At 39.3% G+C, this 14,549-nt stretch overlaps 1 protein-coding gene across 3 annotated transcripts in view; it reads left to right on the top strand.

The window, feature by feature from the left end:
* SLC25A13 (solute carrier family 25 member 13) overlaps nt 1-14,549 on the top strand; it is a 103,423-nt gene that overhangs the window by 38,940 nt on the left and 49,934 nt on the right. For all 3 annotated transcript variants that reach the window (XM_054191360.1, XM_054191359.1, XM_054191358.1), the window contains one exon: nt 12,002-12,141. In XM_054191360.1, coding sequence (XP_054047335.1) covers nt 12,002-12,141 — 140 coding nt within the window. The remainder of the gene's footprint in view (nt 1-12,001; nt 12,142-14,549) is intronic.

Genomic DNA, 14,549 nt, shown 5'->3' on the forward strand with positions numbered 1-14,549 from the left:
AAAAATGCAAAGGGAATGGGGAACCCAAGCCCAAAATTGTCGCTTGTTTAGCGGAACAGCTGCAGAATCGAGCAATGTATTCTGCTTTTGTCTCAAAACAAAACTTTATTTACATGTAGACAGCAGCTATTGTGGATCTCTGCTTCTGTTATTAATTATATCAATACAGTTCTTGGATAAGCACATTAATTAAGGATACATCTTACTAAGCACTCCTGTTTGCTTATCTGATACTTGAATTGCCTGACTACTTGTTTGTAAACTTTCTAAAAGCACTTAGCTCTTTACAGAGGTTTGAATCGCTATACAGCTATTGTGATGAGCTTCAGAGTTTTTCCTCTGTGATAACGCTCTGATACTTTTCCAATATGCAAAGAATTATTACGGAAGCCTCAGAATTGCTTTCCTGACCAAAGGATTAGGTTCAGACTGTGTGAGCTAGCTCTTGCTTTTGTTACAGAGGATTATTTATTTTATGCTTTGCCCTGTAATTGCTTGGTATGACTTGGCTCTTCTCATGGGTTCTGTAATTTATTTTTTTTTTCCTTGCACAACACCTAGCTTAGTGATGCCCAGCCTGGTACCATGTAAAGCAAGAAAAAGCTAAACTTGAACTACCAAAATAAATTGCTGAGGCTGTAAGCCTTGATCACTTGATAAATTGCAATATTCAGTATTTCTCGGTGAAATTTCCATTGCTGGTTCAAATTGGTTAGGAACCATTTGTAGATAGTGATGTGTTAGCTTACACCTACACAGTGAAACATTTGTTGGTTTATAAATGACAGTTGCCTAGATATGATGATCCCAACGGCAACATTACAAATGCAAAATTTGTTTAGTCTCTGATATATTTTGTTATTTGTACTGGATTTTGCACAAATAATGGCCAGTTTTAATTGAGGATGTAAAGTAGATTTGTTAGTATATTTATTTTCTTCAATACAATTTTTGAAATCTTCTTGATACTATTTTTGGAGAATTTAATTTCTAGACATATGTCTACTTGGCAAGTTTTTCTTGTTTTGTTTTTGCTTTTAACTAAAATGTTATGTAACCAGGCAGACTTTCATGAAGGCATCTTAAGTAAAACAAAGCCTGTTGAGTCACAAAGTGAATCTGTCATTTTAAGTACTAGGAGAAGCTCCATCCTTTTACATAGTTGTGTTTCATTTGGTCTAGAAAATACAATTGAGTTTTCTAAATCATCCAGAACTGATATTTGGTGTTTTTTGTTCTTTATTGTTGGTTTTGTGTTGTTTTCTTTTTGTTTGTGTTTTTTTTTCTTAAATCAAAGTTGCTTACTGACAAACATCAGGCTGAAGGCTGAGTTTATCTTTTATTCGTTACCAAAACCCAAGGAATGATCAAATAGTTTAGAAAATAGTTTAAGTTGTTTAAGTTGGAAGGGACCGTGACACCATCTGGTTCAAACCCTTGCAGGGCCATCAAGACCAGATTACTCTGGGGGCAACATCCGATCAAGGTTTTAAATATCCCTGAGGATGGAGGCTGCAGCCTGTATGAGCAAGCATCTTCCAGTGTTTGACCACTGCTACAGTGAAAAATAATTTTCTAATGCCTAGTCGGGATTGCCCGTGTTCCAGCTTGCATCCATTGCAAGTCCTTCCACAGTGCATCTCCGTCTTCCCTTTACCACTCGCCCTTTGGCTAGTTGTAGACAGCAATGAGGTCCTCCTTTAGCCCACCCTTCTGCAGGCTGAGAAAACCCCATACCATCAGTCTCTCCACATATGTCATATGCATCAACCCCCAACTATGTTATATGGAGAAAATAGAAGTGGTATTTTATTTTAGCCAGGTTATGCTGTTTACCTTCCTGGAAGTGATCTGTTTTTTTTTATTATTCTTCAGGGCAGAAGGGGTAAATTTAGTTTTTATGCCCACATGGGGCCCAGTGCTTTCCAAACCTGTGGTCTTTGGGCTCTGTCAGTTTGTTGCTCGCTTCTAAGGAGGCCAGGAAAGGTAATAAAGGAATGTAAAGCTGTTGCCAGTAAACTGAAATTATAGATATGCACAGCTCAAGTAGAAATATTCTTAAGGGATTGCATCTTGGAAAAATGTTGAAAACCTTAACTGTAAGCCAATTATGTAGTACTCTGTGTATAAATTAATGTTATTTTCCCTTACATCCAAGGAGGACAGAAGAAGCAGACAAGCTTGGATCCAGAGTCATAAGTGCTGAGAGTGATGGCTCTCACTCAGAAAAGAGCCTGCTTTTTTTGGGAGTATTTGCAATGTTTAGCAGAAGTAACAGAAGTGCTCAGGTGTATCAGTCAAAAATCAGGGACATGTTGAACTGGACAGTGTATGGGTATGTCATGAGGAACTGAATTCATAGTTTTTGGAAGTTACAAGAGCCCAGTCAACCAGAGCAGGGGCAAGGTAAGAGGATAAAAATGCAAGAATATTTTCAGCAGAGAGGTGAAACTTGGAGCTTATTGTGGAACTTTTGATTGGGAAAAATCACAAAGGCACAAGCATGTTCTCTGTGATATTTTCATTAACTTAAAATTAACCTGTAAGACTGCTCTGTCCTTGTTGAAAAGTTTGGATGGGGCAGAGATGTTATAACCAAATGAATTTTGTTCAGTAGCTAGTGCCTCTCTCCTAAAAGGGAATGCATTGCTGAACTTTTTGTTAGGATTCGTACTGGACTTTATGGTTTGCTGTGGGCTTTGGGGGCATTTTTTAGTTGTTGTCATCTTTAAAGACAACTTACGACATCTGAAAGACACTTGGTTAGCAATACAGGTCTTGATCTCGCCTCTGTGTACAACAGGTGCTATACAGCCTTTGTCTCTTTTTCCAACCACAAAATGGATGTGGGGATCTGAACGGGAGCAGCCAGTTTTAGTGAGAGAGTCCAGCCTCCTGCTTCTCCTCTCTGCCATGACTGTCTCTAAGCGTGCTGGCACTCTGATGGGGCTGTCGCAGTACAGTCTCTTTTCTGCCTGGAGGTGTGCTGAGTCAACCAATTCATTTTATGAGGGCAGCCCAACAAATATCATAAGCTTTTGCTTTCCATTGATGTGCTCCAGATGTTAGTATGTTACCTGGAGGTGAAAAAACATTATGAAGGCATCCATTTTTTTGATGTACGTGGAGCTTTATTGCACTTATTTAAACGATCTCTTTGTACTACAGCAAGAACCACCCTGATTTTTGGAACTTTTTTAATGACTTGTGAGCAGTGTTTTCTGAACAACTGAATGTAGTTGCAGACCAATATCAGTTTGGCATGCATGGTATGGTATATGGTATGGTATCTTTTCAGAGATCAGAAGACCTGCTCAGAAGCTGTTCCAGGTCAGTGGGTCAAAAATCCTCTTTTTATGAAAGCCTAACTGTAGATTTGTGTGATTTACAATAATGGCTCCAATTTTAAAAGACAGAGGTAACAGAGAACACTTCCAGTTAGTGGGATAGTTCAAGAATACTACATGCTCAGATGATGAAAACATTGTGCTTTCTGCTGCTACTTCATGCTACTTACAAAGAAAAAAATAGGTGTGGAAAAGGTGGGAAAGAGCCAATTTGAGAGTGAATTTCAACTATATGAGGTCACTCTTTGGTTAACAGTAAGCTGAGGGTTAGCCATCTTTCATACAGCTGTATGTATCCTGTTGGGGAAAAAAAACCCAATGTGATTACTAGGCAGCATTTGGGAAGGAACCATAATCTTCCACACCAGAATATATTTAAACCGTGGCAGCAGCAGTATACCACGTTAAGTTTGATTTCTATTTTAATTTTTTCCCCATCCCCTTTTCAAATTGTTTTGGGATTACAGATTAGGAGGTAAAAACTTCAGTGGGCCCGAAGAGCTAGGAAAGTGTTTTGTTATTACAAATTTTAATGTGAAATTTCAGATAGCAAAATACACATACTTTTGCAGTGTGTGTAATTTAGTTTTCTAAATTGGAAAATCTGCTGTTACCTAGCAGTTAATGACTATTTTTTCCAACATTTGGAATGCAGGACTTGATTTGATAAACTGATAAAAGAAAACAAAACTGAGAATATGTTGGAAATGCTCAAAGTGAAAATTACAGTTTAGGTAGGTTTGGAGGTAGATAGTTAGACATTTTAATTGAACTAAAATAGTTTTATACTAATACAGTACTGTTGTGGGAGTACATTTTGTGGTGCATTTGAAATTGAAGTATTTAAGTGGGGGAAAATGTATGTTAATGCTTTGCAAGTGATTTTTTTTTTTTTTTTAATACCATCTAAGCAAAATAGCTGTTAAAGAAATAGAGCTCTCAAGTCTGTACTGGAGAGTAAAGTGTAAAGTTTAGGATAATTTCATCAAGCCAGGAATTTGCTTTTATCACTTTGGTTGGTGTATTAAACTGCTGTAGGAAACAATCATGTGAATTGTGAAGTAAATTTGTATTCCTGGGCAACTACAGCGAACTCAGCCCCTACCAGTGTGAAAAAAAGGTGTTGAGTCAGTCTGAAAGTCCTGTGTTTTTAACATCTCCATGATAGGGATAACAGAAATGAGTCCAGATGATGATTTCACTTACCCGCATGGAAATGGGGGCATTGAATTTGATATGACAGCTTTGGTTACACAACAGCAACGCTGGCGTATGTTAAGCAGCAGAAATCCCAGCTTGTCCATTACAATTCAGCACTGGTCCACAGCTGGACTAGCTCAACATAGTTAAATGGGTTAAAATTACCACTTTTATTATTTGAGTTTAATTTTACCTTTGGGGATTTTCTCTGAATTTGGAGTAACTAGTCCTATAAAAAAATAAGCTGCCACTTGTACATGCATGCATACACACAAAATTATCAAAAGAAATGAATTCCGGTGTTTTTTAGGTGTTCAGACGCAAATGTATATGTGCAGCTGCATTTTTCACGTGCAGCTGAAACTGATCTTAGTCGAAACGAATCGGGTGCACTAATGGAGGCTTTTGCACTCTTTTGAATGAATCTGTTTTAAAACAGTAGCAGTACCACATGATAGAGCGCAGATAAATTGCACTGACCTGAGCTGCTGTGGTTTTTCAAATCAACCCCCCCTTCTTGAGATGTGTAATACTATCCCATTATCTTCAAATTATGTGCTCCGTTTCTACTCTGCCAGCTTCAGTTTGAGTGTTCTACCAGATACTTTACTTGTAATATTTTAAGAAGGAAAGAACCTAATTATTTTATTTTTTTTTAAATCAGAATTGCAGAACAGGTTGTGGTCCATGTTTTGCGAGGAATTAAGAGGCAATGAAAATACAGCATTAGTGTATTATTTCAGGGCTTCTAACCTGTAGGAAAAGGTGCCTGGTACAGCCCTCCCTGCTCTTATTGCTTTGTTGAAGGAAGTTGGAAGGTTGAGTACCTTTCCTTTGCAATACTTAGTAATCAAGCTATTCCAATGTGTTTTTTTTTTTAATTTACAGCATGGCCACTATAAAACTATTTCACCTCATTTCCTTGACAAAGCAGCAGGGAGATGAAGAAAGTGATTGTAGCACTTGTACTTCCAGAGTGTTGTACCTCTTCTGGCTGAATGGAGATAAATGAACAACCCAGCCAAGTACTTGGACTACCCAGCATTCCACATCTTAGCTGAGCAGATGTGATGTCGACATGTCTTCCAAAATCAAAAGTCATCATTATAGAAAACTTAGTGCCAGATGGTAGAAGGATGGAAATAAACTCTGTTTGAAGTTCACAACAGTAAATTAAAAGACAACCTAAACAAAACAAAAAAAAAAAAAAAAAAAAAAGCCATCCCAAACCTTGGTTAAACCCCAGCAATTCCAGTAGAACAAGATAATACAAAATATTATTACTTGAGTGGTTTTGACATGTATATATGCACGTCTGTACGCATGTGCTTTTGCACAAGTTTATTGTACTTTTTCTGTAACCAGGAGCAGCAAGGACCAGCTGCTCCACCAGGCAGGTGAGCCTGCAGCTGAGCAAGGGTGCCAAGAGGCTGGGGCATGGGCATAGGTCTCAATGACAAGGGGTGCAGTCCCACAGCACCTGAGCAAGGACAGAAGAGCAGGTGTGTTGACAGTGACCAGACAAGTCTGCAGGGACAAGGCAGGTCCAAGGTAAGGCTGGGAATTCAAGTCAGGGGGTTGGGGTCACTGAGGTGCAGGCATCCCTGCAGAATGGCTCAGGCAAGGAGGATCAAGGACCTGAGATGAGGCTTCTCCCAGTTCTTTCTCCTGTGGTTCTTTGCTCCCTGATGCCTCATGCTCATGGGTGGGCCATGGGAAAGCGGTTGCACAACCTGGTGGCACACTCAGGGTCATGAAGCTTATGGAAAATGTGGAGTTGTTTCAAATGGTGAATGAGGACCAAAGCCTGTGGAAATCATTCTGCTCTCATCTCCACTGATCTTTAGGTCAGGTCTTGCATGGCAGTTGGTTTCGTGATGGTGAAACTGCTACTCTCATCAGCAGTTTAATCTGACCAGCTGGACTTCCTTCTTTGCCTTCTCTTCTGTCTAGGATTTATTTTAAATGACTTTGAAATAAAAATGCACTTTTTGTTGCAGCCATTTGAAGGAAAATGTTTCCAAATGCATGAACAGAAGTGCTTAACCATTAACAAAACATGATTTTATAAAGGTATCACCTTTTGTCTGAGCAGAATGATGGTGATTTGCATATTCAGGTTTAAAAAACCTTCTCTCTTTATACTAAAATATCTATTCCACGCTCTTTGCATTAATTTTGCTTCGCTTAATCCACGTTGTAGCTGTAATGCTCGTGTGTTCCTCTTCAGGGCCTTAAGTATGATGAATATCGAATCAGTTACTGCCAGAAGGGTTTGAGAAGGTTATTGGTGCATGTGGAACTCTTGTTAACTTATGATAATTCATGTCTTTTCAAATTTGTCTTTTGTTTTCCTCTTTGCAGAAGGTAGCCTGTGTTCTTTACAGAAGTTGCTATTACCAATACCATCAGGGTAATCTTATTTTTTCTCAAGGCCCAGGGTTTTGGTACAGGTTTTCTATACCATGCGCAAATCGCTTAGTTGTGGAAAAGTGTAACACATATAAAATGTATAAAATATATAACTTATATAAAAGACAGATGATGATGACAGCATTTCCGCAAAAATGTTGCAGCTATTTTGTAAGGGCAGTGGGATTTTTGTAGATGATTGTGAATTTTTTTCTAGCTATACATTAAGATAGTATTAACTTTATTTGACTTAGTGATGACAGACATTGCATGAAAAAATTAGGTACTTGCACAAATAAATAGTTTAAAAGAATTTTAGATTTAATATATCAGATATTTATCAACTGTACCCTGTAAACATTTTACTAGCTTTTTCTGTCAAGTGACTTTTCTTAAATGTAAAATATAGTGGGAGAATTACTTTCAGTTTTTTCCTTTTAAAATCTCAAATTTCCGAATAGATTATTTTCACTTGGGGAATATTGTTGGTCTTTGTTGTGTCGAGTGCCTGTAGTATGCTTTATTTCTACGATAATTCTTAATGACGGGATGGAAATGTGAATGCAGTATACTTGTTTGAACAGTAAGCATTTAAGCATAGACACCATAGAGAAGAAAGGTCCCCGGACTCAAAGAACCGAAAACCCCCACTGTAAAACAGCAGGCGGTTCACCTGGTGGGAAAATAGAACAACATTTTTGCACGGTGATCAGAAACCAATGACAAGGTACCTATTTTTTAATTAGAGGCAGTGCAGGGACAAAACAATTATTTGTTTTAGAACTTTGCAATTTGTTTTAAAATTTAATTTCAAAGTTTAATGTTTTTAAAGATTGACACAAATGACAGCATATATTTCTAAAAATGAGTATTTAAAATCTTCTTCAACCTGTTGTTCATTTAGCTTTCCAACAGCTCTGCTTCAAACAGTGCAAATGCAGAAATGCTTGTGTCTTTTGCTAGCTTTAGATCTTGTACTCTTATGGCTCCAGGCACTGGAGCATTAACATTTTGCATTTTTAAAACTAGAACAATTAAACAGTGTTTTAATATGGACTTAAAAGCTTCCATTTATCAGATATTTTGATTAAATACTGGTTTAGGATCAAACCACAGTTGCCCAGAGAGGTTGTGGAATCTCCGTTGTTGGAGATACTCAAACCTCAGCTGGCCATGGCCTGAGCAACCTGACCTGGTTGGACCTTCTTTGGCAGGAGGCTGGTCCAGATGACATCCATATGTCCTTTCCATCACAAATGATTCTGTAACTGTGAAACAAGTTCCTTTAAAATTGCACAAACAAACAAAATAATTTCTGGCTACTGAAGGACATTGCTGGTTCTTTATGTTTTACTGTGTTTAGTTCAGCAACTTGTGGGTAGACATGGAACTTCAGCTGAAGGTTTAAGGCAAAACTGCATTTCAAAATTGTCCATTTTTTTTTTTTATTTTAATACTGGACGTAGGTGATTAGGAGATGATACTGTTAGAATTGAAGGATAAATTTGAGTGAGTTCTAGTATGTAATTTGAATACCTTTTGGTGGTTAAATCACAGATTAAAACAATATTTGTTCATGGAGTGTGAACAGTCTTTAATATCTGAATCAGGCAGTCTGAATACAGATGAGATTTGAGTCAGTGGCAGTGCTGCAAATGAACAGGTGATGAGACCTAGCGAGGAAAGAGGAAAAACACTGTCCACTGAGCATATATAGGAGTTTGTGAACCGTAAATAGTTGCGAAAAGGAAGTACAGGGTATGTGTAAAAAGGCAGTGGTGAACAGGGTACCATGTCTCATGCCATCAAAGAATCAGTAGAAGCACAGTAGGCAATCTTTCAGTCAGCTGCCTGCACTGTATAATCCAACAGGCGCTCTGTCAGAAAAGCATCTGATATTAGTTGCCAAGTCATATTGACATCAATATACAGTATGATTTTGAAAAGATCAAGTAGTGTAGGGAGTTCTCTTACTATTGTACTAAATACCTACACTAATGCAGTAGTCTTTGTTTCCCAAGTCATAGCAAAAATTAAGTGTACATCTACTTCGACTGTTTGGAGGGATATTCGTACTTAGGTGAATTTCTGAGGCTTGCGTGCAGGCTTTAATCTCTAGAATAGACAAGGAAATGCAAATGCCCTGGATATAGACCTTACTATATTCCTAGCTGGCTTGATGAGATTTTAAGTTCCATTACTGTGGGTTCCTTTGCCATTTATAATGCCAATAACTAAACATTGTATTTAGTCTGAAATTACTGTTCTTTTCACTTCTTGATGTCTGGTTTTCTGGAGTTGGAATTTTTCTTTTGGGCCCCAATTAAGGAGTGTTTACAAGGCACAGAGTTGGGGGAGCAAGATGCATTGTCCCTTCAAGATGTATGATAACAAATTAAAATTAAATTACAGTGGCATAATCAGAGGACACTGTGTGACTTTCATATGTTAACAGGTTGAAGCAGAGATTGCGAGGAGCCTGGGCGCATCAAAAGGAATTTGAGAGTGCTTTTGCATTAGCTAAGATTTTCCTATCCCTTACCTTGCATCAAGTAAGAAAGCACCTTTTTTTTCTGACAAAGAGAAACCTGGAGTCCAACCAAACATAACTTTTGGTAAATGGTGACTTGTTCCTAATCTCATCCAAACAATATCGGTGTCCTGCTCTGGGGAAATTCAGGAGGTGGGATGAGAGGGAAAGAAGAAGCAGACGAGCATCATCTCTGTGCAAGAGGCAGGTACCTGTTCTGGGAATATCTTCATTCCTGTGGAAAAACAGAGATGCTTGCTACCAGGAAGAGATAGCCTTCATTTCCATTTTATTTGTGGGCAAGACAGGCTGTCTTCTGGATACTCGTTCCCTTCTTTGAAGGAAATCTGGCAGAAAGCAGGAACTTTATAAAGGTGATATCCAATGACATGTGGCAAGGTACCTCGAGCTGTGTCAGTAGGAAGCATTCTAAATAAAAGACTTTTTCAATAGAGGGACAGGACCTTACTCTGAACCAATTGGCTTTCCCTCCTTTTGCCTCAGAGCAGAATTTTGCTCCTGGAGAATGCTGGCAGACAAGATCCAAGCCGCCTGTGATGGAGCTGGAAGACATGAATGAACAATGCTGTCCTGGGGGCACTGACGTTGCTTGGAGAAAATTCTCATAGGAATTAGGACTTGAAGTTCTGAATTTTAAGAATTTGAGGTTAACTGTGGTTGGTCTTTCTGTTTGTAAGTTAAATCCAACTTGCTCTTTCACCACTGATTCCCTGGGATCAGTGGGTGGTTTTTTTTTTAAAGATGAAACTACTGACTTGGTGTTGAGGGATGGGAAGAGGTCTGCAGTATCATCTCTGCTCTCTCTGTGAAGCCCCCTTGCTTTAGAACAAGCTGTCCTTGTGGGTAACACCAACCGCAGCGCTTTTGGGTCTGTGCAGCAGGACACCTGCCCCTTTCACCTCCTTGGGACCGTTTTTTCCTATGTCTTTATCCTTCATTCACTTGGGTGCTTCCTGACATCTTCCTGGCTCTCAGCCGTGCCACCGCGTTCTCACTTTTTCCTGCTTCCTTACCTAAAAGTGGGAATTCCACCCTGGCTGGGTTTCCTCAGGTCAGCAGAGCTGCTGTACCTGGCTGGCATGAGCTGAACCAAAAGCCAGAACTCAACTTGCGCAGGAGACAGGACGTCATGGCCCCAAGGAGTTGGCTCCCACCTCTGCTCGTGATGCTGGGGTGAGCTGGAAGTTGGCTCCCAGGCTTGCCTGGTAGGCAGAGGCTGGCTCCAGCGAGGTGGCTCCCAGCTTGTTCTGCACACAGGCAGGCACAAAGCTGAGCTGATTTCCTCAACCCCAGGCACCAGCCATGCTTGGGAACTGGCTCCCAGCTCCGCTGCTCGCAGAGACAGACAGGAGCTTGGGTTTGGGCTCCTGGTCTTTCTTCCACAAAGCGTGAAGACAGCAGGAGACCTGTGGGTAGGGAGTGTCTCCTGGGAACCAGCTCTCCATGCCCGCAGGAACTAGGCAGGAGACAAGAACTGGCTCTTGGCTGCTGTTGCTGGAGGAGTCGTACGGCAATTAGGAAGCTATATAGCAGTTGGGAACCTCTGAGCTTGTCTTCAGAAGGTATCTTTGGCCTATATTTTTGGCTGAGACAGACTATCACATTGAAGTGGGTGCTGTCGTGTGAGACAAGTGCTTCTTCAGATCTTGTTGCTGTTTCCATTAGTTAAAATATATGCAGCCTGGTTCCAGCAGTGTGTGGTCCTTATTACTGATTGTACAACTTGGTCTGTTTCAGATAGTTGTTTCTTCAGCAAAAATGCCATGTAATACCAAAAAGTCTGCCAAGCCCATAATAAACCATTGCCCAGTTACTAAACTGAACTAAACTATGAAGCTTGCATTTAGGTGTGATCGAACAAACTTGTCTTGCTGCCCTGCTCCTTGTAGCAGAGGTCTGGGGTTAAAGCCTGCTTTAGTGCTGGAGGTGGTGCCAAGTTTGTGTTCCTGCCTCCCATGTCCCCCCATACCCTGCCCTGCATGTCACTGCCCCTGTAAGGGAACTACAGAAAAGTGGAGCTTGAAATACTGGTATTTTTGTAGTTGATTTGTTTGAATGTGGAGAACTCTGGGAATAATACAAAAGCTTGAATTATAGTGACACAAAACTTTCATTGTTAGCAGCTTGAAAAGATTGTGCTGAAAATTGGTTAGCTTTAGTCATCTTTTTATAAATTGTCTTTTAATTTTAATCTTTTCTTGCTTGACTTTGAAACTTGAAATATCTAGTTGAGTCTCTTCTAATCAAATGCTGTGAGTATAAAACTTCACAAATAAAGAGATTATTCAGAGATTGTATTTGTGAGGGTGTTCAAAACTTCATTTGTTATGATTTTGGTAAATATATTGCTTTACAATATATTACTGATTTGTATGAACAGTATTGCTTTCCTGTTAGAAAATATCGTATTTGTTTTACTTGTATAAATATATGCTTGCATCTATTGTTATTTTATTTTATTATTAAGTGAACATTTTTCTTTTCTTCCCAGAGGATGCGAAGCAAGTTTTTGGACAGACCACAATTCATCAGCACATTCCGTTTAACTGGAATTCAGAGTTCGTACAGCTGCATTTTGGAAAGGATAGAAAAAGACACCTAACATATGCGGAGTTCACCCAGTTTTTACTGGTGGGTCTAATACAATACAGTTTGACAAGGGTAATAAGAAGGACGCAAGAATCAAAGTATTTGCAAACTTGCCAAAATTGCACACTGTAGAAGTTACAAGATAGACCGAATATAGGCTTTTACAGTCGGAGTGCTGGACTTTAATAGTGTGTTGATAAATAAGATATATTTGTGGTAAAATTGCTGATTCAGGCTAGCTGGGTTTTTTCTGTTGTGTTTGGTTTTGACACCTATGTGCAGAAGGTGATCTTTCCACACTGTTGTGTGGACATGAAATCAAAAACCTAGACCTCAAAATCTGAAAATCTCCTGTATATTTATACTGCATGAGTCAAAGAATGTTAAATAACAGTACTGAACATTTTGGACTCAGTTGCCAGACTGGTATTAAGAAGTACTGTCTGAACGTAACATGTTTACCAAATTTGTATTTAATTCAGTGCTGATGCCCAATAAAGACAATGTTTTGCTGCAAGCCCTTTCCACTTACTTCTTTACTTTTGACCTAACAGTATCTCAGGGAAATGTGGTATATAAAGAATAAAATACAGTCTTTCTTTTGCAAGGAATTCTTGGCTATTCACATTTTAGGGTACTTTATTACAGAAAACAAAATATTGTGCTAATAAAAAAATAAACAGATTATCTGTATTTCAGCAGTACTGTTAAAAATAGGCTTCAGTAGGAAAAGTGATCCTTGAAGTGGTGAAACACGTGAGTTTCTTATTTGTATTCCTTCTGAATACTTAATGCCTGTATTTACACTAGAGAGTTTTAAAATGGGAACCTGCTTCAAGATTGCAAGGTTTCTTTTTTTCTTGTTTACACAAGTATGTTAGTTCACAGTAGGAGGTGGTATCATTTTGATGAGGAATAATTAAGATAATGCTATTGAGACAAATGTTTCAAATTGACTTTGTAGAACAGAGCCTAATTAACTTTGTATGAAGAGGACGTCAGGTATCACATGATTAAATTGTATTCCCTTAGGTTTTGTATTGACTATTGTAACTCCTAAGTAGCTAAGACGTAGACCAGTTTTGTGACAGAATAATGAACTAGAACCTCTTTTGGATAAAAAAGCAAATGTGTTACTTGATTAGTGTCAGTGGCCAGTCCGGCCCAAACCACAACAATTAGGAAAAAATGTCTCTGGCCACATGTTCTGGTGTTCATGTATCCTGATTTTGGTGGATTAAATTGCAGTCTTAACAGAGTACCAGTCCTGTTTGCCTCATGCTTGTTTAGAGATCTGAGGAAAACCTGAAGAAAAACCCAGAATGAAAAAAGGACAATTTTTTGCCAAAAAAAAAAAAGGGGGGGGGGGAGTGGTGAGAGAGGTTAGAGCCGCAGGCCTAAAAGAGCCCATAACCTCATGGCTGGGTATTTGGAAGATTTGAGTTCTTTCTTTGTGTCTTTGGGTACTTCCATGTTTTTTCTTTGAATTAGGAAAAGCAAGAGCTGAGGCAGAAGTTTTCTAACTTTGGAGCTGAATTCTAACTACCAGGCTTTCTCATCTTGTGGAGGGGTGTTCCTCTTTCCTTGTCTAAAGGACTTTTCTTGGATGTGATCAGATTCTGGCGAGAATTGTATTTGGTTTTGGTGTGTCTTGCCCCTGCCTCATTTGTTTTTTTTTTTTAAACTGGCACTACTGCAAAAGTGAATCTTAGCTAGTTGCAGTGCAGAGTAAAAAGTTATGTTGGAACACATCAGTGGTCCTCATGAGCCAGACAGCCCTTTTGGTGATGATCGATATAGGACAGAAAGAGGGAGGAAGAGTATAATCATGGAGAACAAGGATGACGATTCTGGGTGTCCTCTGGAGACGTGAGATGCATTCAGGAAAAGTTCTAAGGCTGCTAATAGAGATGCCGTTGGCATTGGTGCAGGCAGCAAGGCCTTTCAAATAAATTAATTGTCCCAAGGCTCTGCTGAAGTTGCCCACTATCAGTAGTTCTGTTAGGATGCTCAGTCAGTCACAGTGATTGGGTACATCAGTTTACCTGCTCCCTGGAACTGTAAATCTTTGAAACATGTAAGTTCCCTTGCTGATTCTTGCCTTGCAGCATTCTATTATAGATACTGAAGTTTGGGCACAGAAATTACTCTCAGCACAAATTGGAGAGTCGATGTTCACAGACATAGAGATCTTCCTTTAAAGTCTGTAACCTTTGGTACTCAGCCTTCGCTCCTGACAGTCTGCCTGTGCGTGAGTCAGTCTCCTTGGTCTGATGTCTAGACCTTGGACCTTAGACAGCAGGAGACCACAGTGGATACCAAATTACCTTTCTGCATTCCTGATGTGTGCATGCTCTTTACATTGTATTTAACGTGGACCAGATGGTTCTGTAAGGTGCTTCAGGTACTGCTTTGTAAGTACAGTGCAATTTGCAACTTTTAATGAAATA

This window comes from Rissa tridactyla, chromosome 2, assembly GCF_028500815.1.
Source record: "Rissa tridactyla isolate bRisTri1 chromosome 2, bRisTri1.patW.cur.20221130, whole genome shotgun sequence".
Lineage (NCBI taxonomy): Eukaryota > Metazoa > Chordata > Aves > Charadriiformes > Laridae > Rissa > Rissa tridactyla.